This window comes from Stegodyphus dumicola, chromosome 3 (assembly GCF_044657685.1).
Source record: "Stegodyphus dumicola isolate Sdum_Otavi_A_Nest chromosome 3, ASM4465768v1".
NCBI classification, from domain to species: domain Eukaryota; kingdom Metazoa; phylum Arthropoda; class Arachnida; order Araneae; family Eresidae; genus Stegodyphus; species Stegodyphus dumicola.
Genome location: NC_140770.1, coordinates 265,696,204 through 265,711,307, shown reverse-complemented (window position 1 = coordinate 265,711,307; position 15,104 = coordinate 265,696,204). Strand labels below are relative to the sequence as shown.

At 32.5% G+C, this 15,104-nt stretch overlaps 1 protein-coding gene across 6 annotated transcripts in view; it reads right to left on the bottom strand.

Moving 5' to 3' along the window:
• The window catches only part of LOC118192978 (cytochrome P450 4C1-like), an 86,729-nt gene that overhangs the window by 35,837 nt on the left and 35,788 nt on the right, over positions 1-15,104 (bottom strand). For all 6 annotated transcript variants that reach the window (XM_085814091.1, XM_085814092.1, XM_085814093.1 and 3 more), the window contains one exon: positions 3,563-3,632. In XM_085814091.1, coding sequence (XP_085670217.1) covers positions 3,563-3,632 — 70 coding nt within the window. The remainder of the gene's footprint in view (positions 1-3,562; positions 3,633-15,104) is intronic.

Genomic DNA, 15,104 nt, shown 5'->3' with positions numbered 1-15,104 from the left:
TTAAGAGATTCAAAAATGGTTTTGGGTATTTCATCCTCCCTTTTTAATACCTTGTTTATACTTTTTATTAGTTTTTGCAATAATTTATTGTTTGCCACTCAAAATATGCAACACCAACAGACTGTAAAAATAGGAATACTTTAAAATTTTTAATTGAAATAATGAACAAAAATATCAGTACATAAAATGACTTACAAGCTTAACATTCGTTCTTCAAACAAATATGTATTACAGAGTGTCTTATTATCTTTCTATTGCTACTTTCTATTGCTCATCAGGAACTTCTGTATAGCAGTTAGCACATTCATTTCTACCGCAGTGCGACATGCACAATCTATTCTCTCATTTGAAAGCTACGCTTGCACGTATGTGCATACAGGATAAGAAATGTATAGTATCTTCCCTGTCCAAAAATATGTAATACACTCTGAATAAAAAAAATCGCGCACCTTCAAAAATAGTCTGATGATCTCAAAACCTAATATAAAGCGTGTTAATATATCTTGATCGTACATATAAATCAGAAAAATTGCTGAAAAAAACTAACGAATGCAACAGTGTGAGTCTACAGCGCGCGAAAACCACATATATCAGAACACAATGTACTGTTACGAATTTTGTATACATGTAAATTGAATTATTTGTAAATTGTAGTACTCTTCGTATTATATAATACGAAAGGCTTCAAAGTGCGAAGCATTGCCGGGAAAACAGGGTTACTGGGCTAAGTCCATTTAACAATGAGGCAAATAGCTATTTCACCAATTTGGCGAGAAATCGACGAAAGTCATAAAAGTTGGCGATCATTTGGCCCTATTTTAGCCCGCTTCTTGTGTAGCTGTAATTGGTCTGATCCCTATGTAACTGCAACTGTATCCAGCCTTGTGTAACTGTAACTTTGTATACCTTTCAATAATTTCAAGAATTCGAAGGTACTGGAAATTACTCTGCGGATGAGAGAAAACTATACAAGTTGGGACAGAGTATCAGTTTTCCGTTTAGTTTAGAATTTAGCTCACAGTATTGAGAGATCTCTATGCGAGCTGACTCATTTGAGACTTTCTCAAATGAGTATAAGTATCTGTTCAAAGATGTATAAGTCCAATATATCTGTTCCTCTGTTGTACTTTTCAGTACGACAGAGCTGTATGAGTACTTTTATATAAAGAGTTCCAGAACTCTGAAGTGTTCTGGAAAAAAAAAGAAATCATCAAACTATCATCTGTTCTGCGGGCACTCAATCTGTTACGAACTCACACGTAATAGTATACAGTTCGGCCGCTGAAAAGTAAATTCGAAATGCTCCTTCAAATAAAGCTTACTGGTTGTCTACGAAAGCTGAAGCAATCGAAGAAATAGTCGTACAGAGAATTCATTACCTTCGCAAATATAGCAGTGCTTCAAAAAGTTTGATAAATAACAAGAGCTGCCTTAGTATATAGCCAATTTCACAGAATCACTTATCCACATCGACTGGACATCACAAAGTGCCTTGCAAAAAGATTGGGAGAGATCGCAATTCTTTGTTGGCCACCACTGCGACGTCTGTAAGAACGAACTCCTATGCTACAACAGCAACGTTTAGTTTAGCTTTTAGGCCGCGAAGCTTGAAATGAACCAGACTGGCGTTGAATGTCTTCATCTATGCAACACAGTTTACAAATAGATTAGATGAGTAGAAATTTCATACGTGGAAGAGACCTAGGCCAACGCTGCACATTTCCCTTCATTGTGAAGCTACACTTGCCCATCACACTTTGGAGTTCCTATTTGGGAAGCTAGCTCAGTTTTGAGCATTTTTCATTATATTTTAAAATTTCGACAATACGTTAACGTCGTCTTTAATCTGGTCTAACCCTAATTATTGATTTGAGCCACTTCACAACAAGATAATAATCTTAACAGACAGCGAAAATCTCTCGAAAATATCTGTATAATGTTGCAACTCTTTGGCCTACAAGAACTTTAATAGATCATACATTAAGTGCACTTTAGAATGTCGAAAGTATGAGATTATTTCTTCGGATGCACTTGTGCGTGGACTCGAATTGCATTCGGTTGTCAGTTGAGCCATGTATACCCATCCATATCTCTTCAGCAAACGTAATAAATAGTTTTTTACACTAGTATTCATTGATCGCGCGTTTGCATCGAACTCCCTGGCATCAATACCAATTGTATTGATTTTCTAAACTGGTTCTCTATTCTTACATTAATACTAACAACTGCAGCTCGAGAACACACAATGAGCAACCTTATTAGAGACTCTGCTTTCTACTTTTTGGGGTTTTAGAATCTAGCTTTTATCAAAGCTGATTAGTTGCGTTCCTTATTATAAGGAAACGTAGTCAAACAAATGATGCCTCAAAATTACTGGTCGCCGTTAAATAATATTTGCTAGTTTGTCATGAGCCATTACATCATTCATGCGAGTGTACATTATATAAAGATGGACATTTCGAAATTTGAGCAACGTAGTCCTCCACGTGAACATGTACACCTGGAAGCTTGATTCTGAGCTTTAAATTTGTTATATTATTTACTTCATATTTTGTAAAACTCTAAGGAATTTTTTATTAACAAACTCAAGAATTTGAAAGCGAGCTGTGGAAACACAGCAAAGAATAAAACATTTTTATCTCCAGCGCGCGAGACCATCTTTTAGAAATTCTAAAGATACGCTGTTTTTAAATATTTTGGGATTTTGCTGCTGAATCGAATTTTATGTGGCGTAAGGGCAAAGAATGTAATATTTAATGAATGAAGATAACACATAAAATGTTAATAATAAAAAGGCAAAAAGACAAACTTTGCTAGCCATCGAACTAAGAAAACTGAATATTGATACGATGGACTGAGAAAAGCCTGAAAAAAAATTAAAATTTGTGCCAACCTTTAACAATGCATCCAGGAATTCGAAACATATACTCCTATGCAAGATTTTGTTGATGAACTGCATATGGTGTAAGTTCGAAGAAAACGATGCTTGATAATAAAGCTAAAAACGACTGAAAAAAGAAAAGTGGGTTAGCAGGACTGTGTACCCACTTTTCAGGCTGGTAGCCTGCAAGTTCAGCGAGAGCGTAAAAAATCTTAACAAGCCTATATGAGCGACCGTTAAAGTCTGAAGACATTAAATTATTATTATTATTATCATCATCATCATGAACATCATCATTATGTTTGAAGGAACGGGATATAGTATATCAAGTCGGCAAAAGCTTTTTTTCAGTTTCAAGAGGAAATAAAGTTACTTATTTCACATGTTTTCTAACTTGATTTTCAAATTTCTCTCGCTTACTTTAATTACATACAGTTGCCTGTATCCTGAAGTTTTCGAAAGAGATATTTTCCTGTGCTCACAATTACCAGTAAGAGTACAAACATATTATAAAATTTATATATCAGTGTTTTCAGGGTGAAAGAAATTAGCAGTACTGTAAATCTATTTATTTATTAAATAAATATTTATTTATTAAATTTATTATTTTTATTTTATTTATTAAATAAATAGAGAATTAGAGAAAGTAAAGCTTTCTTCTCCTTAAGAAATATCACTTACTCATTTATGGCAGTGACGTATTCGCTGCATCCTCCCAATTGCGCATTAATGTGTACACCCATAGCTGTCTCTGAAAGGGAAATAAATTTAGATTTTAAATTATATTAATTTAAATCAACGAAAAATTAAATGCTTCTGCAATGGAGCATATGCTACCAGCAGCCTGTGTAATTAGAGACAGGAACAGGTGCGCGAAATTGAAAACCTGCAATAATTCGTGATATTTACCAAAACGTAAGAATAGAAAATATATATAATTTTGAATAAGGAATCTGTTTCAATGGTTCATTGGATGCGAAAGCTGCCAGATTAGGAGACAAACTAATAAAGTGACAATTTCATCTGCATATGATTCTACATGTGAAATAGCGCAGTTTGTATAGAAAGTTTTGATAAATATTATAAGTAGAATATAAAGTTAGGTTGTATAACACAAGGATAACAAGGTATATTATTATAATACAAGGATTTGGAAATACCTGGTAAAAGTGCAAAGGCAGGTAGTAGGGAAAGAAATAAGCAGATTTTGCAATGAAATATGTATATGAAAACGGAACAAAGAAGAACAAATAAGGTACTCATAAATCGCTCTTCGTTCTAGCTGCAACCAAATGAACAAACTGTATATAGGTGAGCTTCTGTAGCGACATATACCGTTCGAAATTAGCTCAGGGAATGATGATTTTAAGCCAGTAGAACCCTTTTCATCTACCGCACAACACCGCGCTTTACCACTATAAAAGCTGTTCGCACACATACATTCTACTACAAATACACCTGAGCAATACCGCTCCTTTAAGAGATCAGATCGGAATCGTTCGCTCACTGAAGTTAATCAGTACTTTTTAACGATCCACTGCTCATTAACAATGACCCTGTTGAATTTTTCGGGGAAGGATCAAGAGCGGTGTGCAAAGACGGGGAAAAAGCAGAACGAATTGAACAAGGAGTGGAATCGCTGGAATCAACTCAACCAAACCACTGATGTCTTTTAACTGTACTTTTGAGATTCTCTATAAAAAAAAAAAAAAAAAAAAAAAAAAAAAAATTCTACATAGAAAAACAATAAAATTCTGGAACAAAAAAAATTTTAAAAGTTAAAAAATAATGAATGCTAAACTAACTTTTGTTAAAGACTACATTATTTTATTACTATAACTGATATTTTGCCACTACAAAGCACATTGTAAAAATAAATTTTTAAATTGAAGGCAGATACCAAAGAACAGGAAATTGTCTTCTGACAATACCGGCATTTCCCTTCTCTTTTATTTAATTTGACAAAATGATAAGAGTTTCTTCATTTCGGTAGGATCTATATTTTGTTCTGCAACCTTGAAAAAATATATCAGATGGAAAAATTATGTTTATAAATATATCCTAATTCTAAAGAAGATTAAAGAGAAATTCATAGCTCTTGATTTGCAGGATTTTAGTGCAATAAGTAAATAAACAAAATAGAATTTATTATTTTACATAAATATTATTGTAATATTGTATAAAAAGGGCAATATCCAATATGCATTGCTACACCATGATACAGTATTCAAAGAATCGAAATAAAACTGAGAGGAACAGCTCCGAAGAAGCGAGAAGAGCAAATAATCAAGACTCTGCAGGGGCCAGATTTGTGGCTAAAGTAAGAGCGATAAAAAGAGTGAGTAATAAAGACTCGGTAGGAATCAGACAGGACTTAGAAGAGAAGGGCTAGCTCATAGAGCTTTTCCCCCTGAAGCAGAAAGTGAGAAGTGATGACGTAGCCATGATGACACTGAGCGCGCCAATATACATAATTCACAGCTTGGAAATTAGCGTTTTTGAACCAGCGTTTAAAATGAGCTGTGTATGAAAGATAGCTATAATTTGGAAGAAGCAATGTTACTGCTTTATGCATTTTAGACTGAACCATTAAAAAATTTAATAATGCTTACTCAATTTTAAAATAACAGATAAAATGTGCTACTCTTTTAACATAAAGTTCCATGTTTTTTTTTTTATTATTTTATTTTTTATTTGCAGGTTTTTTTATTTAATGCACGTTTATTTCTAATCATTTCTTTATTTGCATGCTAACTGAGAGAATTTTTATGCTGCTTCTAAGATAACTATAATAGCAGCTATTTAAATTTACTCAAAAAACAACTTTACATTGACAAAGGTTTAAATATATATGACATATATGGCAACATTTCTGCTAACTTACGTTTGATTTTTTGCCTAATTGTAAATTTTACATTGTTATAATTCTCTTCCGATTCAATATAATAGATATTTTTAAAATAATTTTGTAATTTATACTTATATCTATATTACAATTAAATAAATGTATGTAAGATTGTTACCTTAATATTGACAAAATAGCTTTATTCAGAACCTAAAACAGTTATTTAATTTTTCAAAAGTGTGAGTAAAGGAAGCAGGTCTTTTTATGCCAATTTTAATGTTTTATACTATTATATTTTATCTAGAATGCTAATCTAGCACAAAATCTAATCAATAATTAGTTATAAAGGATACAATAAGAATAACTTTAACAAGTACTTAACAAAATTAGTTTGTTAAATACTTGTTATTCTTGTTGGTACTATTTTGGTACTATTCAAAATACCGAAGATATTATCGATTAACTCATAGAAGTCAGATGTTTTCTGATTTCCTGTGGGGTAGAGTATACCTTTTGCGGTACTTTTTGAAAATAATGTTTTCTCTGGAGCGACTTTTTGTCTCTCGTTTCCCTTGACCATTAAATAATTTGGTTTCAGTTTGGGACACAATTTGATTTCTTTTCAATCTCTATTTAAAACATCTTTAATAATATTAAAATTTAAAACAGTTACATCATCTAAAACAAATCCTCTATCTAAAACGCGGTTTCTCAGTAATTTGAGGCAGAGCGCGAAATGAGACCTCTGATTAAAACAAACTGCACATTTTGAAAAGAACCAACTTAGTCCAGTTTAGAGTCATAGCAGAGTTTTCAATCTATACGCATTTCGTCGAAACTGAGAACGCATATTTTTTCTACAGAATACAAATATTCGCCTCTTTCCTTCTTCAGAGTAAGAACATTACTTTGAATTCTTGGACTACACTAAAATTTAGAAAACACTAAAAAATAAAATAAACACCATTTCTTTAATTTGATAATACTAGGTAAAGATATTCCAATTTTTTTTCTTTCCAAAAATCATAGCTTTAAGATGACAGAGCTCTTATGACAATGCAACGTGAGATATTTTCACTAGTCCACCTGATTTTTTTCTTCTTTTTCAGTAATGCATTAATCTACGTCTTTATAAAAATAGGCTTTAGACATTTTTCCAAATTCTCCGATTTGTGCTCCCCCCTCCCCCAAATTTCGCTATTTGAGATTTTAATTTCTGATACCAATTTCTGTCTAGATGTCGTCCACCTTCTTTGTCGCTGAACAAACATTCTAAAATTTTTCTTTTCTCTATTTTTCAATACTTTAATACAATTTAATACAATTTTCTAAGGATATTATTTTGTTCTTCAAATTATCAATGCGTTCTTGTTTATCCTTAAACATTCAGGATGATCTACATTTTCATTTGTGAGTTTTATTTCAAAACCATTAAAATTTGATTTATTATTGTCATCATCAATTTCGATTTATTATTGTCCTCATAATTTACTTTCGGCACAGCATTCCATTTCAACAGTTTCTTTTTTTGACTATCCAAATAAGCGATTTTTCATATCATCTTCATAAACACTGCATAGAAAATGTTCGCTGCAGATTTTTCCGCTTTTCACATTAATATAATCTTCTCTTTGACATTTGTGCATCCATTCTTTCGTCAAAAGCAAACTCTCATTTGGATCCTTTGGTCCCATGAAATAAAATATCTCATCCTTTCTTACTTCTGTAAGTGCTACGGCACGTTACTGCAGCGTAAAAAGCCATATTACGTAAACGATACTTTACAATATAGAATTTAAAATAAAAACTGACTAAAATTACATATATATAAATTATTTTAAATATATACATTATTAGAAAACAGTTATATATATTATTAAAATTAATTTGGGTTATGTAACCTCTAGAAAATCGTCTCGCAGCTCAATGAAACTACTGTTTTAAACGCGGGAAATCAGGACAGGTGGCATCACAGTGACGTCAGATTATTGCCTGTTACGTCCCCCCATTAGGCTCGCGTCGGCGAGGAGTCGAACAAAGAAACAAAGAAATGAGCTAGCCCTTCATCAGATCTGCGGCTAGAGCAGGAGCGATGAAAGAGCGACTAATCACGATTCAGAAGGATCCAGATCTGCGACTAGCGCAGGAACGCTGACATCTGGGAATCCGAGAAACTAGTTCCTACAATTTTAATAGATCCTCGCACTCCCAGAGGAGGAAAAAAACTCCGTCCATTTGCAAACAGAGGTGCTCCGTTTTGCTGAGATGCGTCGGTTTATTTAATGTTTTGTTTTTTAAAGATTAGTTGGAACACAAGCAAACCAGAAGTACGCCAAAATACATACGTAACACAGATACACACATAAAAATACAGACATAATACATACAGACGTTTCCTGTATGTAATAAAGCAAAGAATGCTAGTGTTTTCATTAAGAGGAAAAAAAAATTTGGTACACTTCCCAACAACAGCTTTCGGTGAACTTTTAAAGAACTGACGCTTTCGCTCAGTAAAGTGAATCGGTTCTGGAGCGGATCATTCATTCTCTAATTACAAAACCTGCTTATTCTGCTCCCTGTCAAAAATGGTCTAAAAAGAAAAACATAAACAAAAAGAGTAGACATTTCTGTTTTCATGAGATGGGGCGAAATGTTATGTTTTTTTTTTATGTCATTAACATTTCCAACAATAGTTAAGATTTCAGAAAGATATGTAAGATATAGGCTGTAATTGTGATTAAGTAAAAGTGACTTCCTTTGACTAAAGAAAATTTAAATCTTCTTTGAAAGATTTTACTATTTTTAGGAGTTAATTAGCAAAATAAGCTAAAAGGGATGAATAAGCACTTCCAATGTTTTTCCTATACGTAAGCTTATATGTAAATAGCATATTAATTAAAATAAATACATTCAATAACATCGCATATGAAATAATTGAAATATTTATATATAAATAAGGAACATTAAGTAACCAGAAATGTAAGCTCCGCAGATGATCACAATAAGATGAATCCTGAGTCTTTATTTTTCATAATCTTTGGTGGTGGTGTATTTAATTACGGCAAAGCACACTAGGGCTATCTGCCAAAGGGGAGGGATGCCTGTCGTGGAGGACTTTCTAAGGGAAACTGGCTCGTATACACGTTACACATGAGGAAAACCACGAAAACACCCATGCAGCCAGCCCGTTCGCGGGATTCGAACCTCGGACCGAACTACCAGTGTTCAGCGACTTTTACCGCTTGGCCGCTGGTGGGCCATAATCTTTGGACGTATGTTAAATTAGTTGTTGTATTGAGTTCATCTCTGATAAAACAAGGTAATAATATTGTAAAGCGACCTAAAATTAGTGAAGCAAAACCGAAAACCAGACACATTTTTTAAAAATCTTTACCGTTCCTTATGTATGTTTATATGAATTTTTTTCCTGGATAGTCACCCTGACCATCTTCGACACTGGGCAAATGGCTTTAGAAATATCCAGTAAAAATATTCCTTGAATTCGAAGTAGATTATAAGAAATCATTAGATGGGCCATTTTCTTTCCTTCATACGACTTACAACACAACACAAATATTTCAAATACAAAATTAGATTTCCGCCTCGAGAGTATATTTTAGCCAAAATATAATGAGCAGTTTTTCCCAAATGAACAGGTTTAAGCATGCGTTCCTGCAGAAATAACTGGAAATGTAACATGCTCAAAACATGACTTTAATCTATTCATAAACATTTACATGAATTATATATTTGAACTGCTGTACTTGCCTAATTCTAAGACATAATAACTATTGCTGCAAGCTATGTGTCTGAAGACATTAAAAAAAATAACTGAACTAAAAATCAGTAACAACTTATAAGAACTAGTCCTCTCAAAAAGCATACAATTAGACCAGAATTCTAAAAAGACAGCTGGTAACTTTTCACTGTGTCTTACTAATATCACAGAGACAGAGAAAGGGTGTAAAGGAAACTTTCATTAATTCAAATAAAGTTTAACAGACGGCACCAACTCGTGCTTAGAGAAGCCAACCGTTTTGGCTTTAAATCAAAGATAAAATTAATGGAGTTTAAATATAGACTAACCGCTTCACAGTATAACTAGCGCTCAAGCTGGTTCTGATCGAGTTAGGTGTAAACACGCCTAATGGCAAGAATAACTCAACGCTGCTGAATTCTAATCGCTAGAGAACCAAAGTTAGAAACGTGGACTTCACGCAAGCAGAACACGCTCTGATTTCCCCTTCCAAACCCTCCTTTAAATACTTCCTCTATTCTACCTAATTTGAATCTTTCGCGCACTGGAAATTTATATTCTGGCAGGAAAATTAAACGAGCCTTGATAGGAAAGTAGCAATGACTGGTTAGAAAATTAAAATGACTTATAGAAAAAATAGCAGAATACAACAAGACTACAATACGTATGTAAATATAAATAGTTCAAGGAGATTAGGAAAATTCTCCAAAAACATACCAAACATTTCGCAAATACCGATATCACCAGCAGCGTATATTCTAAAAAGCAATTTCTGTCAGTTTACTAAACTAAAACTCAAAAAACCACAACTCTGCAGTAACTAACTTCTCAACTCTGAAGCAAATGATGTCTGGGTCTGATAACTGAGACATATTTTATGTGGGGTTAGTGGGCCTTCTGGAATTCGAGAAAAACTGCTTTTAGAGCTTTGAAAATGCGTTTTCTGAAAAATCCCAGGAAAATACCCATTCTAATCATATCTATACTTCTAACTTACTTATTTCCACAATTAAAACATGGATTTAGAACTTAAGATCTGTAATTCTATGCATAAGATAAGCTCTTTAATAAAAATACATATTTTCAAGTTCCGTTAAATAAAATTTCGCTACGAAATTATTACATAAAATGCTACAAAAAATAAATAAAAACAATACATAACATTATAAAAATGCACGAAAACAGCACAATCAAATTAAATCATATGTACAGAAATTCGCAACACCACGTTCGGTTGTAAAATAACAACCGAATCAAATCAAAATAGATTTTGAATTTTGATTTGGAATTTTTCATTCATTTATGTTTGCAAAGTCATAACTAATATATTATTTTATCAACTTCCTCTGTGTTTTCCTATTCACATAATTTACAATTTTTATTCGCCCAAAGGAGCGTTAGCTCAGAAGGGCTATTAATTTCGTTTTCGTTTGCGTCGATTCACTTTTCAAACTGTTGCCACCAAATATTGTCACTCTGTGTTATATTTAAAGAAATCAAATAATTAAGAGTCTGCATAAATATATGTATGTTTCTCTCATTGTGATAAAACAACTGTACCTAGAGCAATCAAATTTTGAATAATGTAATCTTTCATCGAATATGGGCATTTGGATGCCTTATTTTGGAATTTGTTTTATTATCGATTTCATATTTTGTAACACTTTAACGAATTTTGGATTAACAAATTCAACAATTTTTAAGCAAGCAATGGTTACACTGTACAGAAAAAAACAAACATTTTTATCTCTAGCGCGCGAGACTGTGTATCGGAAATTCTAAAGATATGCTCTTTTTAAAATTATTTTGTGATAATGTGTTGAATTGAATTTTATGTGGTTTAAGTGCGAAGAACATGATATTTAATAAATAAAGGTAACACAAGAAACGTTAAAAAAAAACCCTTTGGGCGTAATGTAAAATCTGAAAGCTTTCACATTTTAGCTTTCAGATTTTTTAAAATTTTATTTAATATTATATTATTATATTATTATATTGTTTATTATTATATTTTTATATTGTTTCAAAGTGAATACACTGAGCTACTAGTAACTTTCTAGAAAAGATATATAAATTTAATTTTCTTTAAAATTTCTTTGCATAATTCAAAGCTAGAAAATTACAAGGAGAAGGTGCCGTAAGGAAGGAATAAGGCAATATTTAAATGCACCTAAATTTAAAGAAGCGAAGCAAGGTTATCTTGAGTAAAAGTATTTAAGAGCATCCTAAACCTTCCGCTTGTAATCTTAGAAAGCTTGCCTTGGAAGCGTTTCCATTCAGGACTAACAACAGTTATCATTCAACAAAAGAATGACGATTCAGGAACCTGAACGCTTTGCTTCTGATTTATTTCATTACATATGGAGCCAGATGAAAGTAATTCCAGGACTTGAAATGCTAAAAGAAATGTACCCTACGGCTGACAGCAACAAATTTGAACTTCCGGAAAAACTTGGAAAAGCAATTGTTTGTATGCAACTGTGTTACAGAAGTGCCTTGCAGAAAGTTTTTGAATGTGAAAAGCCATCGCTGTCAATAGATGATGAAAAGTTTCTTGGATTTGTGGACAATTATTTGGCATTTAAAATAAGCGGTGATGTTTTCGATCAAATGATAGCTTCATGCTTAATATATGCTGAATTTACCTTGTTCAAGTATGCTAAGTGTAATGAGAACTGTTTTCGCTCAGCGCCAAAATGCTGGTCTAAATACTTCTGCAATAGATTAAGCCAAACATTTGATCTACAGGGAGGCTGCAAAGAATTGGATGCAAGATTGAGCAACCTGCAAACTTGTCCCCTGACAGAGTATTTTCTTTGCAAGCTTAAAAATCCCTATGACACCATAGATTCAATAGAGTATTTTAATGTGTTTCGTTCTATGCTGAAAGAGAAAACGGAGGACCAGGATAGCTGGAATTGTAGCTCATGGAAAGGAAAGGAAATCGATGATCTTCCGGAACTTCTAGAAGGAATTGAAATAGAGTATCCTCGTGACATGGACGTACTTGTTTCCGAAGAAGATGCTTCAATGGAACATTGTGTCCAATAAATGTCAATAATTGGAAAATTCTTGGTTTAAGATTACTGCCAGAGATTCTAAAAATTAATGAGGAAGTTAATGCAAAACGTTGCTGAATGAAGCAGTGTGGTAGCCACAAATGTGCAACTAGGTGATGTTTTTTCAAAGCTAACTGTCTAATATTTGAGCATTTCTGTGTTCCTTGTATGCCAGTTCTTGTGCATATTTCAGTATTCCTTTAATACTTCATATTTAATATTAAAGTTAATATTTCTTTATATTTGGTAGTTTTCTTGTTTCGCCAGAACTAGTTTTTTAAACCGTTAAATTTAATATTTATGAGACTCGTACAATTTAAGTGTTCTTTTTGTATATCAGAATAAATCCTTATTCATGAAATCCACATTATATGGTGTAATATTTAAATAAGGCAATCTTGAAGTTAATTTAATAGTCTACTCATTTGACGAAGCACTTTTGAAGTCAAAGTTTTTATTGATTTTATGCATTCTTGAAAAGATCTGAAAGCCTTTTTGCTCCAATAACAATTGACTTTTAAGCTTTAATTCTTAGTTTAAATATTGATCTTCAGATTTTAAATAGTCCTAGTAGAAAACTAGGTAATATATACTTTCCTTTAAGTAATAATTATTATTTAGCATTAAAGTTTAATAAATGCACATTTAAATTATATTTTCAACAAAAATTGCCGATAGCTTGAGAAATTCTTTCTAATTGGAGGTAACAAGAAACAATTTTTACTGACTGCAGATTGTACATTTTAAGTCATATAGCACTTAAAAACAAAACAGGAAAAAAAAAACTACAGCCTATTAATTCTTATTTTCTATTTTTAATTTTTATTTTATTTGTTCATTTATTTAAAATTTAGGTAGAGCGGTAACAAATATTTCGCGGAACTATGTTTCTTCATGTATACAAAATTTTATTTTGAATTCTCATCTCACTACCACAAAATTGAATTACGTAAAATACCGCATTTTAACTGAAATAAGACTACTCTTCTTACATTTTTTCAAAATTTTGTAGGTGTTTATAAAAAGGTATTGTAATGAGTATGGCTGCGGAGTAAGATGAAGTTTAATTATCCTTATGTAGAGAACAGTTACTGTTTAAATATTTAATAAGCCACACTGGTAATTATCATATATGTAAACTGGGTAACTACTGATAATTATAAGTTACATATAGTATAGTATATTGTAGTACAGTATTACAGTACTGTATAGTTTAAGTCTGTATATTATACTGTTTACTAAAATAGATAATGTTAAAAATAGATAAGTAATAATACACCATTATTTCCCCGATTTTTTTCTATATCAAATTAAAATATCGCAAATAGGTAACTTGCGTTTCTTTCTAATAAAATGTAAACGGAACCTAATCATAGTTTCATCAAATATACACCTACATTTTTAATTCTTAAAATTTAGCCCACTAGCGGCCGAGCGATAAAATCGCTGAACACTGGTAGATTTAACCTGAGTTCAATTCTAGACAAACGCGTTGGCTGCATGGGCATTTTCGTGATTTTCCCCATGTTTAACATGTATACGAGTCTGTTTCCCTTAGAATGTGTTCCGCGAAGGAATCTCTTCCGTTAGGTAGATAACCCTAGTGTGCTTTCCATAATCAAAAAAAAAAAAAAAAAACTTAGCGCTTACATTTTAGGGTAAATTTTATGTTTGAGAGGATATTAATTTCTAGCAAATACATCGTTTAGCATCACGCATGAAACCAAGCATGCACGCGTTTTTTTGTTGTTGCTGTTAACTATACGGGAAGCACCCCCATTTATAATGCTGAATTTTATCTTGGTGTATGCAAAATTAAATATTAATTCCAGATTCTTTATTTTCGTATTTATTATTTCAAATACAATTACGTTCTTTGTTTTCATGTTAGCAATTCCAAATGCATTTAAATATTTCAAACGCTTTAACTGATTTTAAAAAATAATTTAAGGTAGAGGGAGTTTGGATTTTTACGTTAGGTATTAAGCTTCTTAACATTCAATAAAAAAAACTGCTTTTAATACCACTGTTACTGGACCACCAGCGGCCGAGCGGTAAAGTCCTTGAACACTGGTAGTTTAGTTCGAGGTTCGAATTCCGATAACGGGCTGGCTGCATGGACATTTTCGTGGTTTTCCCCATGCGTAACGTGTTAATAGTCAGTTTTCCTTAGAAACCAGTTTCCCTTGGAAAATTCTCCACTAAGATGTCCTTCTCTTCCTTGTAGTGCCTTAGGGCGAAACACGTAAATAATACTTTTACTGCCAGAAATTTTCTTCAAATGCACGATCAAACGAGATCGTACATTATTGGAACTGACCCACGGTAACTTCATAAATGGCTTTTTTAGGACTTTAATAAAATGCCATAATTCTGTATTAAATGCATGTTAGGCGCCTTTGCGACAGCAGCATTAGATAATGTTTGAAAAATCTAGTCCTTTTTACTATTTATTATTTTTGTGCTCCGTCCTAAGGTACTACACGGAAGGGAGAGATGCCTTCGTGGAGGATTTTCTAAGGAAAATTGGTTCGTATTAACACGTTACATATGGCGTAAACC